Here is a 22950-nt window from a genome sequence, read left to right on the forward strand (position 1 = left end):
GAAAATGCATCTTTTATAAGACACCTTTACTGTTAATGTGTTGCTGCACCGCTGTCGTAAAGAAAATAGAGTCTGGGGGGTTAAATAAATCCGTCAGTAGTGCATGTAAACTACCGGATTCAGCGGGTAAAGAAAGCTCATCTGGGACGTGAGTGTCACTTAAGGAGAAATCCATTTAGCCAAAGGTTGAACTGCTAACTTCGCTCTGTTTTAATTGGTGTGTATTCAGGTGAGCTCCATCAGAGAGCGAGTGGACTCGGGTCAGGGGAGTGCGCCGCAGCTCTGAGCAACACACACCTTACAGATGTGTGTCAAACCTGCCAGATGGTAATCCAATCCCCCCGTCTGATTCCCCCCCCCGTCTCCAGACTGTAGACGCTCGGCCCAGGAGCGGCCTCCCATCCTCTGGGCGCTCTCCATCCACAACAAAAGAGCTCATCTTTGCAGCAATCTGAAACACTTTGCAAGCAGCAGCAGCAGCAGCAGCAGCAGCGTTGTGTTGGGCTTTGCCGATTTTGGAAGTGTGCACATAAACTCTCCGCTGTTTTCTCTTTCTTCTGCTCATTGCAAACAAACCGCCGCTGCAGGAAATGTAAAATACTCCACTTCCTGTGCACAAAAGGATTTTTTTTTTTTCTTCTTGGAAAGATTCAGCCAACAGCAGAAGTTGAATCACTATTGCATGGTTTAAAACTGAGCTGGAAAAACGGACATTTTCTCATATGAAAAAGCAGCAGATTATTAGCTCGAGTTTTGATGTGTTATTACTAGAATTTTATTTGGGCGCAGAGGGCGAATGTGCAAAGCCTTAATTAGGGATCTCCCTCACCACTGCTGCCCACGATTTGTAACTTAAGATGACCAAAAAGATGTGTTTTTTCATTAAAATATGCCGAGTGTAGCTTCAGGTTAATTGGTAGTCCAAGGTCTGCGCTTCCTTGGCCGGTGAATGTTGAACCTCCGCGTGTTCGGTATCGCACGTGCTGGCATCCGTCTCGAAAGGCTGTTTGCTTCTTTGTGGATAATCAAGGTTAGTTTAGTTTTGTCATGTTTTTGTGTGTGTGTGTGTGTGTGTGTGTGTGTGTGTATTCTGGATTCATCCTTGTATAAGATCAGTCTCACTTCAATGAGGTTTAAGTACCTCTTGCATTCCCTCTAAATCCCTCACTTTCACACACACACACACATACACACACACACAAGCAAGCTATCAAGAGGATGATTTTTTTTTTAACGGTGGTTAACAGATGATTTAAAAAGAAGCTGGGGGTTATAACCATTGATCTCAGCCACCTCCCAGAGACAAGACCATTAAGTAATTGGTGGGAATAAACAAACACATCACAGACGCGAACACGGGCTGATTTTGACTCCAACCTTTATCGCTGCTGTCAAAATAAAGCCAAAAACAAGCAACTTTGCTGTTCAAATATAGATCAAATCAGGCAGGTTTTTATTATGTGGCTTTTTTTTTTTTTTTTTTTTTTTTTCCCCACACACTGAACAGAGTTATAATGCACACTGCCTGTTTTAATTATCTACCATGTAACATAATTAATGACTCATGAGGAAATCAACATGTTTGCGTGTGCCTTTTCACAGGGCATGACACATGTTTGTGCACAACGGTGTCTTGATGCATCGCCGATTGTGGTTAGAAAACATGCAGCAAATCAAGCGAATCGCATGTCTCAACAGAAACACACACACACACACACACACACACACACACACACACGGTTTGATTCTCAAATGCAGATTTAATGTTGCAAATACTGAGTTTTGAGACTGTTTCACATTTATAGGCAATGCGGTGTTTCTTATTCACAGGGCGTGTGTGTGTGTGTGTGTGAGCGTGTGTGTGCCTATGTGATATTTGTGGATTTCTATTTTGGATTTATTCTTACATCAGACAGATGCTTCTCCACACTTACTGCACTACAAGGGTACTGACGGCAAGTTGCACACTTAAAACATGCAAACATGATTTATAAAATCCTGAAGCAAGAGCGCTAAAAAAAACAGCCTCGCTCTTAAAAAATCGTACGTAGAAAACCAGTCTATCATAGCTCTTTCCATTTTGGAGCGGGCCCTGATTTTAATTACTATACATGGTGAATTAGCTAATGAATAATGAATGGATTCCTCACACTAAGTGCTCTGACTGCTAATGCACTTGCAATTCTCTCTCTACAACCCCCTCACACACTGCCAATGTTGCCTTCTGATTCTCCCTCTTTACCCCCCTCTCTAACTCTGATTCACACACACTCCTTTCTCTCTCTCCCGTCTCTGCTTTTCTCACTCTGCCTCAGATTTGATTAGATTTTCCTCTGTAAGGAATTATTTAGTGGTGAGAGAAGAGAATGACACGGGCAGACGGAGAGAAAGAAAGGGCTCGAGGAGAGAGAGGGAGATGGATAGCGCTTCTCCGGGGAGAGTGACGGAGAGAGAGAGAAAGGTGCTTCGAGGAAAGAAAGTGGGGGAGAAAAAAAAAGAAGTGCGAGGATCAGGGTGCAGGGGAGAGACGGACGAGGCAGAGCGAGGGAGGACGAGAGTGTCTGTACGAACCTCCAGGTCCTCAGAGTTCAGGGCAATTAGTCGTCTACAAATGGAGAAAAATATACGCAGTTTGTTATAAATATTGAATCTGTCCATCTGGCATCATGATGCTGCTGTCACATATAAATCAAAATCTCCAAAAGCTGCACTCAACTGTCACTTTTTTTTTTTTTTTTTTTTTTTTTGGAACAATAAACATTACAAACAAAATCAGCTCGGAATTTTGATAACACTCTCTAATAACCATCATTAATAAATGATAAACTGATAGTTACATAAACACTAGCTAATAGTTACTTTACAGCTAACAAACTAAAAACAATGTGTACTTATTACACAATAAACTATTTATAAACAGTTTATTCATGCACACATAACATTTCATACACCGTATTATGTATTTGTTAATGATTATCTATTGATTTGCCAGCCTTTAAGAAATTGTTTGTAAAACATCTACAAACATGACACTGATGGATGGAACAGATATTTTATAACACTTTTTGTAACACTTTTATAACACTTTGTTAATGGTTAATAACTTTTCTGTAAACCATCCATAAACAGTATTTGCTTAGTCATTATGGCTGTTAAAAAGTTGCAACTGATGACTATAATACCTTGTTAACTGGTTAATAAATACTTGGTAAAACATCTAAAAACATTATTTTGATGGCTATTATAAAGTGTCAACTAATGCTGGTGATATTTAGTTAATGATTATTGGTGCAAGCAGTGATTCTGGGGCTCAGGTCAACACAGATGGTTAGAAGTTTAAAGCTCTTAAAAACAGTTTAATGTGATACCTATATTCATGAACCATTTACCAAATATTATAAAGATCAGCTGCAACTTTATAATAGCCATAAAATACTGTTTATAGACGGTTTACAAACCAGTTATTGCCCATTAACAAAGTGTTATAAAATGCCTGGTCCATCTGTCTATGTGATGTTTGAAGATGATTTACAAACGATTCTTAAAGTTTTACAAATCATTTGCTTATCATGAACAAACACATGATATCAACCAAAACAGTCTTGTCTCTTGGCTGACGACTGTACATTTGTCAGTTTCTATAATTAGTTTTGTAAAGATTTCATAACCAAACAGCTGGAGGCTTTCTGAACCAGTAGAGAAGCACGTAAACAGTCAAATTAAAACATTAAAAATTGGAGAGACAAAGTCTTCACCAGACCGTGACAATATGTATATAAGATGTTACAATGTGTGCAAGAATAAAGTGTAAATCGTTCACAATGTAATGAGTAAACATTATTAATTCTCATTTGTTTTGTTTGTTAACTGTAAAATAACTCCAAAATGTAGTTTAATTAACTCAGTTTACCATTTATGAATGATGGCTGTTATAAAGAGTTGTTAAAGTGTTAAATTGGAGTTGAATTTGTTCTGATCTGTTATGTTATGTTGTGCTGCAGCTATAATAATAATAATAATAATAATAATAATAATAATAATAAACTTTATTTATATAGCACTTTTCATACAGAATGCAGCTCAAAGTGCTTCACATAAAAAGAATAAAAATAAGATATGTATACATATATATACATACATACACATACATACACATTGATATAAACCAGGTGCTAGTAAACTGTGCTGCTGGGTGTCAGTGCTGATCTCAGTTCAGCGAGATCAGCACTGTGAAGCATGAAGCATTGAAGCATTTCACATGAGCTCGCCGGACTCAACGTCACTGATCTGAGGTCAGGAGGAGAAGCAGCCAGCATGGATCTGTTTGAGGGCGTTTGCTCTCTTTCGGCGTGTGAGTCAGAGGAAGGTGTGGCTGGCGAGAGGGTTCGGTTTCACTCGGGAACGGGGAGCAAAACGGCCCAAACCGCCGTGAATGAACCGCCGTGCACCTGGGCCGGCTGCCCAATTAGCACACCTGCGCCTGCTGCCAGGGAGTGTGTGTCAGCAGCCACGTGACCTCCGCTTCCCACACACACACACACACACACACACACCCCGGCACAGTTTGCAAGTGGATCGTAAAATAATAGGCTTTTTGCAATCCAAACATAATTAATTTCACCATGACAGACACTATTGCCAGAGTTGTGCCAACAGTTTGGCACCCTTAAAAAAAAATATGTCTTCCCTGGTGGTATGTTTTTGCCTCGTATTCACACCAGGGAAGAAAATAACAAAATCATTTCTTTTATTTATTTATCTATCTTTATTTTGTTTTTCTTATCGCTGATTTTTCAAACTGTTCGCAGTGTTTTAGAAAGATTCACTGAAAGAGTTTGCGGAGAACGGAGCCCGCTGAAAGTCACCGATTTGCCTCGTAACGAATCGAAATCACACCAGTTTTTCATCTTATCTCCAACCACCGAGCGTCCATTGATTCCGCGAGGAAGTTATCAGACTATACATTACTCTGCTTGTCATTTATTAAATGCGCTTCCTCCGCCAAGACAATTTCCTCGCGCCGTGCCAAAACAAAAACACACACCAAGGACGAGGCAAGGACACACCAGTGGGAAAACAAATTTTTTTTTGTAGGGGGATACAATTTTTTGGAACAGCACCAACCGTCGACAGTTTATTAGTAAGCCACCTGAGACTTCTCGCCATGAACAAACCATGAAAGAAAGATGGCCCGAAGATGATCCTGTCAGCTCCGGCTACATACAATCAATCAAACACTGGCAGCAAGAAAAGCAACAAAGTCACATGTACAATCGGCCAAAGTTGTGTGTTCAGCATCTGAGGTGGCGGCTAATAATATGCAATCGTTATCGTGAGTATTTTTACCAAGCAGAATCAGAAAAGGCAGTTGTTTGGGCACATCTGCCTTGCCACATATGCAGCATTGACATTCATAAAAGTGAAAAAAAAAAAGAAGAAAAAAACAGGCGTCTGTCATGACCTTGCAAAGCAAAACAATAACAACACCAGTGGTGATGATTTGTTGCAGAGATCTCGCCCGTGTGTGTGTGTGTGTGTGACTTGCAATTTAGTCCACATCCATCTTTTTTTTTTTTTTTACAAAATTGTTGACTGCCTCTTGAATAATCGCAATTTCCGTGCTTTGATTTCTGACTGACTTTAAGACGGTCTCCCACTGAGCTTCATGCATTTCCTGCTGAATTATCAAAGCAGATTAACAGCGAGAAAAGAAAGGAGTGGGGAGAAGGGGGGAAAAATCAAAATCACACCACTGAGAGAGCGTCTGTTCCTCAGCTTTCATTTACTCGGTCCAAATATATTTGATGGAGGTTATTTTTAAATAGACCTTAATCCTCTTCTCACCCTTCATTGTGAGGCAGATAATTATAGTAATCTGGTCGAAGTGAATTTAATTTCTTAGCTGTAAATCGTTGTAGTGGGACGGACTAGTTGCTTTATGATCGCGGCTGAACCGGAGCCGGTGCCCTACAAACGTGACATTAAAGGTCTGTGGAGGAACAATGTTCAGTATGCGCTGTTTCAGGAGGGATTGCGAGATACTTATAATTGGGACTTGTGCCACCAGGTACCCATTTGATATTATACAGCAGCACTGAGCTTTCAGAACAATAGTCAGGAGTACCCATTGTTCTTTTTGTTCTATATAGAGGACTAGAAGGTGAATAGATTGCCTTCGAAGTAGGACAACCTAATGGTGTTAACCTAATATTCCCATCAAATGAAAATCTGCTTCTACGAGTCCTGTTGCTTTGGTTGCTATTTTTTTTTTTTTTTAAGATATTATGTATTCAGTTAGCGGGGATTTATCAGATGACAAACCCGGTGTGGCTATATACAAGACAGTGCCTGTACTGTGCACGCTGTTTCTGGTCCTGCCCTTGAGCAAGTCACCGATTCCCCGCTGAATCTGTGCCAGACAGCTCGGAGGGCGCTGTGTGCGGAGGCGACCCTACACCCTGACCTCCCCGGAGGCACCAAGTGAAAAGAGTATTTCACTTCGGCGATCGATAAAAGTATCACATTGTTATCACTTTATTCAAGTGAGTTCAACGGCAAATTGGAAAAGAGGGGTTTAGCTCGGATTTAATCCCTGACCAAGAGTGCAAAAGATATGCAAGTGCGTGCATGTGTGATGTAAAAGTGTGTGTGTGTGTGTGTGTGTGTGTGTGTGTGATGCTTGCCTCGGCTCAGCCCGGCCTCATGAAATTTTCCGAAATGAGCGTCATGTCTTTTTTAAAATGCACCTAACGCGCTCTGTGCACCAAATGGGAGAGAAATGCGGTTCCCGAACATGAAAGGGTTCTGTGAAGGAGACGCGGCAGACGGAGCTTTGACATTGAACCGGTGCGGCAGGAAGGAAGGGCGCGAGGATTTAACCTTGACTCCCGCGACCCACTGCCTCCCTGCCACGAGCCAAGTTGTCATTTTCAGTGACAGATTTTTATTTTACTACGACTCACTTATCTTAACCTTAAGTCCCTGTCAAACGAACTTCCATTACTTTTACTACTCTGGAAACGGTGTGTCGTTACTGCTGCAAAACTGAACCCCCCAAACCCTAACCCCCCCCCCCACAAAAAAGCTCAATGCCCAACACACCCTTCAAAGTGCAGTATTACAAACACATCCACTGCATGAGAGCCATTTAACCACACACTGAGCTGATGAATTAATGAATACACTGAAAGTATTTTTTTTAATGTATTTTTTAATAGTTTAAGTTGCACCTTTGCCTTTGAAAGAATATTTGTTGAGTTCATGTTGTTATCCCCAATCTCACAATGAAAAAAAAAAACAAAACAAAACACATTGAACATTAGAAATTGTCTTTTTTTTTTTTTCCCTGATGTGTAAATCAAACCAAACCCAAACTGAAATTGTGACTCAATACAAATTGCAATACAAACCATTGCACCGCAGTAGGCATACATAAAAATTTCAAACACTAAAACTGCAGCAGACTCACTAACAATCATGTAACTCTGCCTCTCTCATCAAATAGAAATAAGTTCATCCTTCTGTCTGATGCTCTCTTGGTTTACACTTTTAAAGGATCCCTCCCTGCTTTATGTCCCATCCCAACATCCTGTTTGAACAGGAAGTGCATAAAAAACGAGCTAAGATGACGTCCCATCAGACTAAATACTCCGGCTTGGCGTGCATGCCACGGGCGCTCTGCCCAGTTTGGACCGCTACCTGATTTGCGCCATGCCACTGTCACACACCGAGGTGGAGCAACATAGTCGTCTCATTATTTGTGCCAGGACCACAAAATCTGTGTTTCAGAGTTGATGCTCATTCCATGAAATATTGTGACACCTTTGCACAGCGCCAGTTTAACCAGCTCCATATAAATTTGTTAGCATAGGGATATGTGGCTACATGCAAAACCTCAGCATTGCACATAGTACACATGGTGTGAATGACTTCTTATGCACTGATAGCCTGAGGGCAAAATCCTCAATAAGGAGTTTACATGGATACAGAGAGTGGCACAGTGGCGGGCAGCGCTATCTCGAACCCAAAACAAAATAACAAAAGAGTTCAGCAAGTACGGTGCCATCTGTTGTCAGTATCCTGTCACCCAATGTGAATACAAAGCTCCAGAGAGAACTGCCTCCAACTTCTCCTATTCAGTCAATTTGCACACTAGAATGGCCTGAATGCATTGGCAAATAGCTGTGACTGAACAGAGGACACTCCAGTGAACTAATCCTCTCTAGCACTCTGCATTTTGCAGGCAGCGGCAACCTGCCAACACTGGCCATTGAAGCTACATAGCTAGCATTGTGTCATTTTTAATACAGCACTGTTGTCTTTCTCAGTGCTAACGCTGAGAAGTGGCAGCGTTTTGCCCCTCTGCAGGTATTACCGCGCACTGCCGCCGCACTGGCGATACATCACAGTCAGGAGGCAATCTAAATCGGTGCCACACATTGTTAATAATGTAGATTTGATCAGTGGCCAAGCATGAAAACATGAAATTCAAGTTTAAGTGGTGGTGTTAGAAGAAACACATCTCACTGTGGTGCACTTCATATATATATATATATTTTATCAGCTCCAGCTGTCCAATCTAATGCAGTTCAGCTCAGCAGCTCTGCCATAAATTCTACCTTTTAACAAAGTTTATCATGTTCAGTTTGTGTTGACATTGTGGAGAATGTGTCACTTTAATTCTGTGTTTATTACTGAGGTTGTAGTTTGCAGAGGTCTGCTACTGGACTACATTATACTGAGAGGTGTTTCAAATTTTTTGTCCTCTCGTATATATATGCAATGAGGGGGGACAGAATAGTGGAAACACCTCCCAATAAAATGCAGTCCAGTCCAACAGCAGCACTAACTATGAGCTCAATGCCAAACATAGAAGTGAATGAACACCTCTGTTACTGTGACAAAAAGAAACCCTGAGCATTATAGGCAGCAGGAAAGGAAACTTTATGGCAGAACAGATGGACTGGATTGTATTAGACTGTACAGGTGGACCTAACAAAGTGGCCACTGAGTGTACATATAAGCTTCGAATCCTGAAAGCCATCACATACGCTATTGACACACTTCAAAACAGCCAGTTCTGCGATAAAGCGCGAGCTATTACAGCGGCATAACAGAGATACAGCACTGAATAGTCGCCGAAATATTTAATTATTTACGCATCAAAATAAATGTAAAAAAAAAAAAAAAACGACAAATTCAGACGGAAAATTCTCGCTGGCAGCCAACTATTGGTCTGTCTGAGCTGCATGTTCTGCCTACCTCACCAATCACACAAACCCTTCACAAATGGGGTGATCCTGTTTAACTGGGAAGGAGGCTTAGTGGGCTCTGTGCTGCTCACCACTCTGCTGCTGCCTCTGCTGCTGCTTTGAATATCTGTCTCTCTTTCAGTGACCTGCCACCACCTCGGCTGCCACCTGCATTCATTTACTGTATCGCGGAGGAGCTGGGGGGGGGGTGGAGGGAGCAGGAGGCAAGAGTAGAAACATCACCAGCACCAAGCATGTACTCCAATAAAGACAAACTAAATCAATCACTATGTAAATCAACTGCCGTCCTTGCCGGGCTTGTGTCATGCTAGCATGCTTGGTGTGTCATGTTTTTGCCGAGTCCAATTAGCCTCAAGTCCACCATGATGCCCCCTTCCTCCTACAGTTGGCCGGTTCCTGCAGATCGGCTTTCAGGAGGACAGTCATGGGAGCAGATTGGTGGGCTAGACAAGTGACATGAATACTAAGAGTGCCCTAGCATTCAGTCAGTCTGCCACCCAGGGCATCCTGTCTTAATCCCTTTCGCAGGGACCAGACACAGCCTTGGCAGAGTGCATCTGAACATGGAGGTCCCTGCAGATTATTTAGCCCATGCAATTATCATAATGGAGGCAGCATAAGGTAATACGTGGATAGGAACTGAATTATCACTTGAAAGGTGTCTGCGTTTTCTTTATCCCTTCTCTCTCTCTCTCTCTCTCTCTCTCTCTCTCTTTCTCTCTGTCTCTGCAGCATTGGCACAGGATAGCAATCTTCCTGTGTTTAGCTGAATTTAGTTTTAGCCAGTAGATGATCAGAATTCAGTCTTAAGGTAGGTGCCATGCAACTTAACAAGGCACACAGAAAAGGCAATATACAAAAAAAACAAAAAAAACAAAAAAAAACTCCATTCCTCAATATCTTACTGTGATATAGCTGAACCCATAACATGACTATTATTGGTTCAGCTTTATTATTTTGTATGGTATGCTTTTAAGTGTTATGAAATGACTGAATTTCCAGAAATAATATAATTTATGAGAGATTCACCAACATGCAGTTATGTACGGTTTAATATAAAACTTTCTGCATCTTGGATAAAGACTCTGCCTATAGATTTCGTCAGCAGCCTCATTGAGTTTGCCACTGATCCGGTGTAATGTTATTTCACTGGCACCCAAAAGCTGTGTTATGTTCCTTATTCTCTAACAGCCCCATAATCTACAAGCGATTGCAGATAAAGCTACAGTCTGTTGTGCTACATTGCTCTAAAGTGGTCCTTTCCCTGCACGTAAATCCTTAAAAAATTATTCTCTTGTACTCTGTAGTTAGACGTGTTTACACAGTCTCAGCTATGCCAAAAAAAAAAAAAAAAGGTATTTTCATTGTACAATGAAAAATGTTGCTTAGCTGCCCATTTCCTACTCTCTCATAAGTTTGTTTTCAGTCACCGGGGAAAATAATGTGCATAAAAAAGTGTGCACAGAGCATGACTGATGCTATGATATCCATTCTGCATGCATGCCGGTGCATCTGGGGCCTCATCCGACAGTAATGCCACATTTTAGCGGCGACGGCCGTTATTCAAAAAACTAAAGGTTGATGACTGCTGTGACTTTTGTAGTGTTTTTCAGGCATAATACTCTAACATATTGCCTCATAGCAAATTAAAATGTGGCTGTAGATATTAGTCCCTGTAATGATTGTCTGTCTGACCATAATTCCAGATGGCAGTTTGATTGCTCTCCATTTTTTCTTTCTCTTAATTTAATCTCTTCCATCACAGACTGGAGGAAATGAGCCTGGTCATCTGAAATAGTGATGATTTTCAATAATATGGTCATGCCATCTGGGAATGCTTCTGCCCACAGGGGGATGGCAGGAGGTTAAGCTCAGGTCAGAGGGCCAATTGTGTCACTGCCTTCCCTGTAACTTATCATGAGGAGACCTAGATTAATGACCGCTCGCTTTGGTTGGTCAAGGCAAACAAAGCTATTTTTATGTTGCCTTTTTTTATCTGGCTTTCATCAGAGCAGTTACAGCAAATGTGGTAACAAATTTTCAGGCATATTTACTCATGTAGATACACACATTTCTAATCTGTGTGCTTCCCTAGACATGAAACGCTATCTTACCCTACCTTTAACAAAAAGCAACAATACGCAATATCTCTTTTAACTTGATTTTTGCAACTCCTTGGCAAAACACCACACTGATCATTGCTTTAATGTTTTGCACCCAATGTAGGCACTGGCTCAAAATAATAATATAGACACGTATCGTACACTGCGGCTATAGCAAAACCTACCAGCCCGAAAGAAAAAGAGCTACATCCGCATCACTCCTTAGCAACTCTTATCATTTTAAGTGCTTTTCATCTCAGAAAAGGCAACACAGATGTTCAACTCTAGTTTTGGCTCACAGATGGTTGATGGTTGCTTTTTAGCAGCTTGCCTTCCTCTGAGCAATTGTTTCTTTTTCTGTGGATTTGTTCTGCAAAGAAGCTGGCGTTTTTTTTTTTTTTTTTTTTTTGGAGGTGGCACTCTCTTCTCTTTCTCTGTTCAGCCGTGGTGGCGAGTGTTGCTGCTCATAACTATAGCTACCCGGCTCCTCCAGAAATGTAAACGCATCACTTCCTGCACAGAGGAGGATTTTCCCCAGGAAAGAGGTCACATATTTAGAACAGCTATCCTCCAGCAGCTAGGTGTTTAGACCAGCAAATGTAAAAGCTCTCATGAAGTGGATATAGGTTAAATCACTGTTGTGGGGAACCAACTGGAAAAAATACCTATTGCACTTATTGCAGTATTACACATACCAACATGTGCACTGCTAATAGTAGTGGTAGTAGAAGTAGTGGTCGTAGTAATAGTAGTAGTAGTAGTAGTAATAGTAGTAGTAGTAGTGGTAGCAGTAGTATTAGTAGTAGTAGTAATAGTAGTAATAGTAGCAGTAGTAGTAGTAGTAGTGGTGGTAGTATTAGTAGTAGTAGTAGTAATAATAGTAGTAGTAGTAGTAATAGTAGTAATAGTAGTAGCAGTAGTAGTAGTAATAGTAGTAGTACTAGTAGTAGTAGTAGTGGTGGTGGTAGTAATAGTAATAGTAGTAGTAGTAGTAGTAGAAGTAGTAGTGGTGGTAGTAATAGTAGTAGTAGTAGTAATAATAGTAGTAGTAGTAGTAGTGGTAGTAGTAGTAGTAGTAGTAGTAGTAATAGTAGTAATAGTAGTAGTAGTAATAGTAGTAGCAGTAGTAGTAGTAATAGTAGTAGTACTAGTAGTAGTAGTAGTGGTGGTAGTAGTAATAGTTATAGTAGTAGTAGTAGTAGTAGTGGTGGTAGTAATAGTAGTAGTAGTAGTAATAGTAGTAGTAGTAGTGGTGGTAGTAGTAGTAGTATTGCCTGTCTTTGTATATATTTTGTGTATTTTTTAAATTGCGTTTTTTTATTTGAAACCTTTGTTTACTCATTACTTAAAAAAAAAAAAACAAAAAAAACAACGAATTTACTTATTTCATTGAACTTTAATGCTGCAGTCTGCTTAAGAGCTGCTAAACACATTTTCATTGTTCTGTACACAATTACAGTAAAGACCTACTCTACTCTATTCCAGAGAGCAGCAAAAGGGACATTTTTTAATATGAAAAAGTTTCAGATAATTACTTTCAGATTAGGACCCAGTGGGGCTTTACTCTCTAAAGGGATTGGGAATCCTTTTAGAGAGTCCCATAATATTGTTGCACTCCTACCGGACTGTTCAAAAGTCTTAAATTGGTTGAAATTATAATCTGGATTTGGAGCAGATCTTTGCTGGAGTGGTGGAGTTGTTTGTGTGCTCTTCACAGCATCCCCCATGTTCCACATCCGTCCATTCACTGGAGCATTTAACGCCACATGAGATAACATTCTTCGGTGAAAGATCGTGTCGGTGTCACACAATAGCATGACCTTGCTTGTGCGATTCTTTACGTTCCACGTCTGCCGCAGCAACATGAGCATGACCATGTCACTTTGATGCCTCTGGAAATGAAATATTGAGGGTGCAGACGCTTGTAGGTCGAGATCAATCGGATGAAAGCACCAAAATTATTTCGGCTTTGCTTCCGAGGGCTGCATGAGAATATTTCCATTCCGGCTGCAGCATCACAACACACAGAGTAACGTTCCAAATAGGTTACATTTAAACAAACAAACAAACAAACAAAAAGCGCTTTGAATCAGTCCTCATGTTGATTTTTATTGTATGAAAGCCAGGGCTGGAATGTGTTGCGGCAGTGGCCTGTAATTCACTGAAGGGACCGGCACAAAGAGAAGCTGCATGGCCCGTATCCCTCGTGTAAAACACTCATTATATGAGACTGGTGCCTTCAAAGCATAACTCACACAACAGCCATACACTCCAGAAGTCTCAAGCAAAGACAGATGATAAAGGAAAAGCAAGTATAAAAGGATATCTATAGTTTACGCCAACAAGAAATCACAGATGTGATCATACCATAACCAGTGGCCACCCCACTGCTGCAAATATGACAAATACCAAGCATTACAGTGTGTGTCACAATGAAAACGCTGTAATAATATTTACATTCTCAACATCCACAACTTACCTCAGCAGCGGAGTCAGAGGCAACAGCAGACTGTAATAAGAGCAGAGACAGTGTAAAATTGACTGCAGCAAGCCAATGACAAGAGCAAAATAAATATTTGTACAATAATGCCGTTCCCAGGGGCATGAAAAATGTTCGACAAAATTCACTTAGTTTTTTTCTGGTCTGAGACTCGTCAGGTCAACGAAAGGGCCATCATTTCTGCTCCAGTTTAAAAAAAAAAGAAGGAGTTTTCACTGATAAGTCAGCTGCACCTAACAGCCTCCTAGATTGATTTCCCTAACAGTAGCTCTCTCAGTAGTGAGGCCGGTGTGGGGGAGGGGACGCGCTCTATGCAGGTGGAGGAGAGCTGGAGAGTGAAGCACTCTCAAGTCTGCCTGTCACAAAGAAACATCACAGACAGGAGAGACAGCAGCAAATGCTCATAGCGTTGCTGTGCGGCATCTAGAAAGCCAAGACGCTGCGGTGCTGGGAAGTCATGGCAACAACAATAATGGGAAAAAAGCAATAAGTAATGAAAAGAACAATGCAGCTTAATGTATGGCGGATAAGACCCTCTTAAGACGCGTGCTGTATCATTGTAGATTTCTTGTGTTCGCCGTCTGCTTCTCCACTGCTTTTTTTCCCCTCCTATGTACGCAGGTTGCCTCAGCCTCAGGGTAGATGTCGTTTCAAGGTAGGCAGCTCCTCAAAATGAGTGACAAGTGTCGGGGCGGGGACTTGACCAGCTGAGCGGGGCGGGACAAACAACACGCTTCTTGCCTCGAGACAAAAAGTTGCATATTGTCGCTTTAATCACGCTTATGTTCTGCAGTTAAACATCAATTTCATCCCCGGTTAGGTTTTGCCAGCAAAGTTGTTTTTTCTTTTTTAAGTTGTTTTTGATTTCATTCCCTGAACCAGTTTCTTCCCCTGGCAGCTCGGTGAGTTGAGCCTGGCTCCGGATAGGTGATAGGATCAGAATTAATCCGTACATAAAAGTCTTCCGCAGAACATGAAGTGTTTGCTCCTCTTTTAGCACCTATTCAACAATCTGAATTCCCTCTCATCAAGCTTGAACCATCTCCACCCCCCCCCCCGCGAGAGCTCAGAGGAGAGAGAGTCCGTCTCTTCCAAGCATGCTCACATCCAACTCCGCTGTGGCCAGATGGATTATGTTGCAAAATCTAATCAAAATATAAGCATGCAAAACACAGAACGACAATGGTGTAGAATGTGGCTTGGATATGAGTACGCTCCAGAGCTGCTCCATATGCATGATTTGGTAATGCAGGAAAAGCAGTGGGATTAATCTCATCCTCAATTTCTATTCTGTCACTGAAGCCTGATTTTTTTTTTTTTTTTTTTTTTTTTTAAAGGAGAAAGTTTGGCTTGGGAAAAAAAAAAAAGAAAGAAATGAAGATGTGATAAGAGAGCACCCTTTCAGTAAATCCATAAGAGTGCATATCTATTAGATTTGTAGTCATTGTTTGGAATGGATGAGGTCCATTTTGCAGGGCGTGTTGTAACGGCAAAAGGGTCATAAATAGTTTTGGTGAGTTTCCTGTGGTCATACACCAACGTGCAGCGTGCCAGCTCACACCACTGCCCGCAGAGCACGCCTCTGGTGAATTTGCACTGGAACGTGTCCTTGGTTGCGACTTTGGCCAGAGGGTTTCATTTGACAAATATTCAGAATGTCAACCTGTCCAATGACTCCACCTTTATTAGATATTCTGGAATGGAGAAAATAAGTGGTGCTATATAGTTTTTTTTTTTTTTTCTGCATACAGCTACATACATATGGCTCTCCAAAACCCAGAAAAGCATAGCTGTGTCTTCACTAATCTTAAACACACACACACACACTGTTTGATTTGTCATGTCAAAGGTAATTAATGCATGTTGTCTTTTGGAGCTGCATATTAATGTGTTTTCTTTTGTGACGGACGTTCGTAATGTGTTTTTATTTTTGCACCCTCCAAAGTCAGATTCAATCTATCAGAAAGTGACAGTTCAGCCCTGGTTATTATATCATATCATATTATATTATTTTTAGATTATATTATCTAAAAAATCACCAACAGCAAGCGCCTGGCATGTGACTTTGCCAATCACAGTAGGCATCATTTATCCATTTCTTGTGAGTAAAGAATGCTCAATCTGGTGCCAATAAGGGAATTCATTTTATTCTAATTGTCAGCACACTCCTCTAATAATATCACTCAGCCATACTGCTGGTCTTTTTTTTTTTTTTTTTTTTTTTTTTTCAAACCATACCTGTCTTCTCAAGCCATCTGCATCTCCCAGGCTGTATTTTTGTTCACAGTGCATTTAATATCCAGATGGCTCGTGAGGTTATAACATCAGGACAAACGAGGTTAAAAACAAGACATGCAACAAACATATGCAAATATAATGAATCGGTAATGTGCTGAATGAATTATCCAGATGAAATTAAGTTCATCAGACAGCCCTCATAGTACCCGGCCACAAGGTCTCTCCATCACGGTGCCAGAGACTTGCCAGACTTCGTTTCACTTTGCATTTTAGCCACCCTATCAATTATACTCTCATTAGGTCAGCTGAAAATGGCTCCTGTCAGTAATGGTCAGTTAAATTGGTGACTTAACTGATTTTGCTTTTGAAATGAACATACCAGTTGTTGTTTTTTTTTTTTTTGTTTGTTTGTTTTGTTTTGTTTTGTTTTCAAGTGAAGTTTTCCAGTGATTTTAAATAATACTCGAGTGGCATTCCTGTGTCTCTTATAATGCAGGAATAAAGCAAAATAATGCCTCTGTGGAAAAAAAGAACATATTTGTGTTGTTTGAAGGCAATGTTATGCAGTAAATGATTAATAACAAAAAGAAGTTAATTGTAAGTCAATATCAGCCACACTTGAGAGATTAACATGCTCACTGACCTTGTGATTCTTTCATCAGTCAGTAATACAGAGTTACATTTAAGCACAGCACCAAAGGACCTGTGCATTCAGATGCGCGTTTACTTGGTTGGAATAATTTGATTGTACAAAAACAAACATAGCTCTGAGGGGGGAGGTGCAAAATATGACAAAATCAACCGGGAGGAATATAGATGCACCAAAATGTTAATGCAAGGCAGTTTGGTCGATAATGCAACATTTCACGTCACATTTCATTCTGATTGATGCATTATGCACCTTAATTTGACTTGAGCGAAGTGGTATTAACACCATTTTTCTCCCATTCACACTGCGAGCCCATGGTACTCCAAAAGACCACATTAGAGATTCGTTTGAGTGTTTGGATGGTACGAGGCGGCGCTGAATTGCTCAACTGGTAGATGCTCCATCATTTCGTCTTGGCAGTTTAGACTGTCAAGCTCGTTCCTCTGTTGTGTGGGAATGTGCAGACTAATACATTTCACCAGTTGGATTAAAATGTCACTTTGCTCACAACACACAACACTGACAGATCAGATTCTAATCATCGCGCTCTGTATATTAAGCACTTTGAAGTTTTTTTTGTGTGTTTTTTTTTGTGTGTTTTTTTTGTGTTTTTTTTGTGTTTTTTTTTTTTTTTTTTTCCCTGCTGTACATGATGTTTTAGACTGACCTTACAACCTGGACCTTTACTCTGTCTCCTTGCCATGTGCGCCCTAATTGAGATGTATGTTCCCTCTAGCACTTTTCCAACAAACTCATTATAACAAATGAATTTGGCAAATCATGCTAGTGTCAAATATACTGCCAGTGGCTGCTGATGCAGAAGCAGAAAAGTATGGGTGGGTGTATTTTTATATTGCTGGCAGGATTTCAGATGTAAGCAGCTATTGCTTTCAGAGGCTCTGAATGCGTGTGTGTGTGTGTGTGCGTGTGTGTGCCTGGCGTGAATCATACACTATTGCACTGGAACATGATGGACATTTTTTTTTTTTTACTACAAGATACCATCTCTATTCTGTTTTACTAATGACGGCTCCCCTGCTGAATAATAATCATAAAAAAATGTCAAAGACACCGATTTGTGTTTGACACAGATGGCATATGGCTCCAACCAGCTATTACTCACAGGACAGGTGAATCATACAATATAAATTCTAATCTTCAATAACCCACACTGAAATTTAAGTATTCCAATGGACTTTTCCAATTGAGATCTTTTACTTTTATTGACAGCCGATAATCTTTATCTGTATGTTTTTTTTATGGCTGACATTTTCTCCCCTTGCTGTGCAGAGTTGTTGTAATTCCAGCCAGACAAAATGAGCTCCTGCCAGTGGGAAGCTTCATTCGATCTGAGGCACCAGCAGAGGCTTGTCTCCACGCAGACTCCTCACACCACTGTTGGTGTGGCAGCCTGCATGGCTGGTGCAAAGACCTCTTTCTGTTTAGCCACGTTTAGATTAATTTCTACTGATTAAATCAGCCACTCAGCCTCGCCGGAGAGGATTTCCACCTCACTTCACAATTCTTACAGTTTAGAAAATACCTGTCACAACATAGTCATTTCCTCTTGCTTATGGGTCCACCATAAGAAATCATTACTGCCAGTTAAAGAGTGAGAGGAAGGTGCAGAGAATGTATTGGCCCTGAGGGAATTAAAAAAAAAAAAATACTAGAAAAGAATGTTTTACTCCAGACAAAGGCATTAACTATATTAAATAATGGTGATCCTGCCATTCAATAGCATTTTATTTTGCTGATACATTTTATACTCATACATTATAGCATATACAATCTGTTTGATATATGTTCTGAGGTATTTTTACATTACAGTCTATGTAGGTCTAATTGCATATACCATGCAAACACTCTTGCGTGGTGCAGGCAAAAATGAAACCCTCACTTTACTCGTGTTGATGTGGGAGTTACAGGCTCTATGCGTATGAGACGCCATGCTCTATTTTTATCTTGAGCACAACTCAGGCATACTCCTAGACACTTTGGTTGAACTGACAATAATCTAATCTAATCTATTCCAACCCAATTTAACCTAACCTAACCTAGGGAGTTTTTGATTTGAAAGTTAAAGATAATCTCAGCTGTAGTTATGCAAGGGCATTCAGACCTCTTCCCACTCTTGAATCTTGCTTTTTGTCAAGGTTTTTGGTGGCATGATAAATTCAATCCAAATAACAAGTAAGCCGCACTGCAGATAAATATATGATATGAATCAAGGTATAAGATAAAATGAAACTATTCTCAGCATACATTTGCTATAAATAGGCTGTAAAAACCTGAAGCAAAAAAGCAGAGGCAGGGAAAATGAAAATATTTTTATCATTGGATATCATTTATCAATGTTTTATTAATACGCTGAAGTGTTTTACTTCAAGATACAAGGGATATAAAACTTTCAGGCAAGATGGCTTCTTCTTCGTGTGTGCAAAACAGGTTGCATGACATAGCAGCTTTGATGGTACGCAGACATTCTGTAGATATTTCTCATTGGCTCTCTATGACAATATTTGGTTTTGACAGCATGGGGCCACATTCATTCAGAGAGTGTAATGCTTTGGTAATAGGAGGATTAGAATGAGCGTCAATGACTTGTCTTTGAGACAGTTCCATAATGAATAGGTCCCCATGGCATCAATAGATTGTACTATTTCTTTTATGGTTTTCATGAGTGAGGCTTTTTTTATGTTAAACAATTCCAGGCTTACGATTGCAACAAGTTAGGGGCTGACATGAAATTCAGAGATCCTCGTCATATGGGAGGCAGATGCTCTGTTATGTTTGCTTTTTTTCATTTTTAGGCCTCCAGTGTAGATGCATCATCTTCTGAAGAGCCTGGAAATCTGGGACAAGACAGGGTTAGGGAGTTAACAGAAAGCTTGTAATTTTCCACAGATGGGCAGTATTCATAATTGAGGCTGTCAATTGATGTCTCATTTTGCTTTTATCCTGCATCATCCTTAGTTCTATACATACTGTCTTCTACCTATGTTTTTTTGTACTGTGTTTTATTGTTATTTGCATGTTTTGAGTTAATAATCCCTTTTGCACATTTACACAGAACATATATCCATTAGTAGTTTGTGTGGTTACTAATATTATTACTGATATTATTCTTTCTCTCTTTTCTTGCAGAGAAGACAAACAGCAGATGAACTATGAATGCTGAACACAATGATCTCCTCCCTCCAGCGCCAGACAATGAGAGGTCATAGGCTGAAGGGGGCGCTGTCCAACCCCCTCTTTGTTCTGCTCTTGGCCCTCCAGATCTTGGTGGTTGCAGGGCTGGTTCGTGCTCAGACCTGTCCGTCCGTCTGTTCATGCAGCAACCAGTTCAGCAAAGTCATCTGCACCCGTCGCAGTCTACGGGATGTTCCAGATGGCATTTCCACCAACACTCGTTACCTGAACCTCCAGGACAACCTCATCCAGGTCATCAAGGTGGACAGTTTCAAACACCTGCGCCATCTGGAGATCCTGCAGCTTAGCAAGAACCACATCCGCAGCATCGAAATCGGCGCCTTCAATGGGCTGGCCAGTCTTAACACCTTGGAGCTCTTTGATAATCGGCTCACGACAATCCCAAATGGAGCCTTTGAGTACTTGTCCAAACTGAAAGAACTGTGGCTTCGGAACAACCCCATCGAGAGTATACCATCGTATGCCTTCAACCGGGTGCCCTCACTACGAAGGCTGGACCTAGGCGAACTCAAACGTCTCTCCTACATTTCTGACGGAGCTTTCAAGGACTTGAGTAACCTGCGCTACCTGAACTTGGGAATGTGCAACCTCAAGGAGATCCCCAACATCTTACCATTGGTCAGGCTCGAAGAGCTCGAAATGTCAGGCAACCAGCTCTCTGTTATCCAGCCCAGCTCTTTCACAGGATTAGTGAACCTCCAGAAACTGTGGATGATGCATGCCCAGATCCAAACCATTGAGAGAAATTCCTTTGATGACCTGCAGTCACTGGTGGAGCTCAACCTGGCCCACAACAACCTTACCTTGCTACCACATGATCTCTTCACCCCTTTGCATCGCCTTGAGCGGGTCCACCTTCATCACAACCCTTGGAACTGCAACTGTGACATCTTGTGGCTCAGTTGGTGGCTGAAGGAGACGGTGCCTGCAAATACCAGCTGCTGTGCCCGTTGCCATACCCCTGCAAACTACAAAGGGCGATACATTGGGGAATTAGACCACAGCTACTTCCAGTGTGATGTCCCTGTCATTGTGGAGCCACCCACTGACCTGAATGTGACAGAGGGAATGGGAGCGGAGCTTAAATGCCGTACAAGCTCTTTGACATCCATCAGCTGGCTTACACCAAACGGTTCATTGGTGACTCATGGGGCTTATAAGGTGCGTTTGTCTGTACTCAATGATGGGACATTGAACTTTACAAGCGTCACCATGCAGGACACTGGGACTTACACCTGCATGGTTAGCAACACAGCAGGCAACATCTCTGCCTCCGCTGTGCTTAACGTCACTTCAGTGGAAAACAGCGGGGTGACATATTTTACCACAGTCACGGTGGAAACCATTGAGACACCCGGGGATGATAGCCAAACCCCGCTTCCTCCTTTTGGCTGGGTGTCATCCTCAACCACAAAAGGTCCCCCCGTTTCAACAAGGACCACAGAGCGGACTTATACCATTCCAGTTCTCGATCTGGATGGAGAGGGAGCCCTCAATGGCCTGGATGAGGTGATGAAAACCACCAAGATTATCATTGGCTGCTTTGTGGCCATCACGCTTATGGCTGCTGTCCTACTGGTGATTTTCTACAAGATGAGAAAGCAGCATAACCAGCAGGATCCTGATGGCCCTGCCTCCTCCATGGAGGTTATTACTGTTGAAGAAGAGCTCGCAGGTGTCGCAGCCATGGAGAGGCACCTATCGCTGCCCCCACTGGAGCATTACAACCACTACAACACCTACAAGAGCACTTACCACCACCCCCCTATGCTCAGTACCATACACAGCTCAGCCACACAGGAACCTTTACTGATTCAAGCCTGCTCAAAAGACAATGTACAGGAGACCCAAATCTGATCCTGCATCCGACAAAATATCAAAATATCAGCAGTTTCATACTCGGATTACAATGGACCAAATGGTGAAGATAAAAGAAACTAAACTGACATTAACTTGACAGACGACATGAGTGATAAATCAGCATTGGGAAAGGGGATGACATATGGTACTTTAACAAGTGTCTTTACAAAAACAAAGATTATTTATTGAAAAGTATGTCTAGTGGCAAAATGAAGAAAAACAAATGTGTGATAGCTTTTTAGCTCCTCTTTTTTCTCTCTGTGTGTAATACTGCATAAGGGAAAGAATGGTTTACTACAAGTGAATGTGGGATATATCAAATTCAACCCATGATAAACCAATATAGAAAAGGGCCTTAAACTATAGTCAATGCAATGCCATTAGACTGTATTTGATACTTTGATTTAAGCTGAAAATCATATACTTTGATTTTTGGAAGGTATTGCTTGATATTGTTACCATTATTATTATTATTATTATTATTATTATTCAAGTTATTTTGCTGGTGTTTCAATATACTTGGTGCATATTAGCACAGGTATACAAAACAGAAAACACAAAGTGGTTGTATTTTCATAGACATCATATTCTAGCTGTCACTCAAGACAAGATGAGATCCTAGGAGATACTAACACAAGATGAGACACAGCTGTTGATGAAATAACAATGAGGCCAACATGCCTGAGGAGCAGAACAGCCAAATGAGTAAACTTGCATTTCCCCCGTGGCTCCTGAACTGAACAGCCATACCATCCTTCACTTTAATTAAGATGAAGTTCTCGCTCCTCCACCTACCTCTACCTTTCCATTACGCTCCTTCCTCAGCCGTGCTTCTTCTTCTCGCCCTGCTCCTGAATTTTAGATCATCTTAGTCAACTCTGTCTTTCTCCTGACTCTGTCTATTACTCACTGTCCTCTTTCCTTCTTTGATATTCTCTCTCATCCTGCTCAGGCACGTTTCTCACCCCTCGCCATGTCTCATTTGTCTCGCTTTATCCGCCGGCATGTGCCACACGACGGCAGAATATTGCTTGGGAAAATGAAGGGGAGCATAAGGCTCCACTCTGCAGCCTCCCTGTTAACCCAGTAATGATCTACGTCCACTCAGTGTCGCGT

The 22950-nt window shown here is 41.2% G+C and overlaps 1 protein-coding gene across 1 annotated transcript; it reads left to right on the forward strand.

Annotated features, from left to right (window-relative positions):
- The first annotated feature begins 19935 nt into the window (after positions 1 to 19935).
- Positions 19936 to 22263, forward strand: lrrc4cb (leucine rich repeat containing 4C, genome duplicate b). Its single transcript, XM_030046661.1, has one exon. It carries the CDS (start codon positions 19936 to 19938, stop codon positions 21829 to 21831), a length of 1896 nt encoding a protein of 631 aa, XP_029902521.1. The 3' UTR covers positions 21832 to 22263.
- Positions 22264 to 22950: the final 687 nt, after the last annotated feature.

The sequence above is a fragment of the Myripristis murdjan genome, chromosome 3 (assembly GCF_902150065.1).
Source record: "Myripristis murdjan chromosome 3, fMyrMur1.1, whole genome shotgun sequence".
NCBI lineage: Eukaryota > Metazoa > Chordata > Actinopteri > Holocentriformes > Holocentridae > Myripristis > Myripristis murdjan.

Excerpts from the sequence above, each read along its gene's own strand:
- lrrc4cb (XM_030046661.1), top strand. The coding sequence starts at position 19,936 with ATGCTGAACACAATGATCTCCTCCCTCCAGCGCCAGACAATGAGAGGT.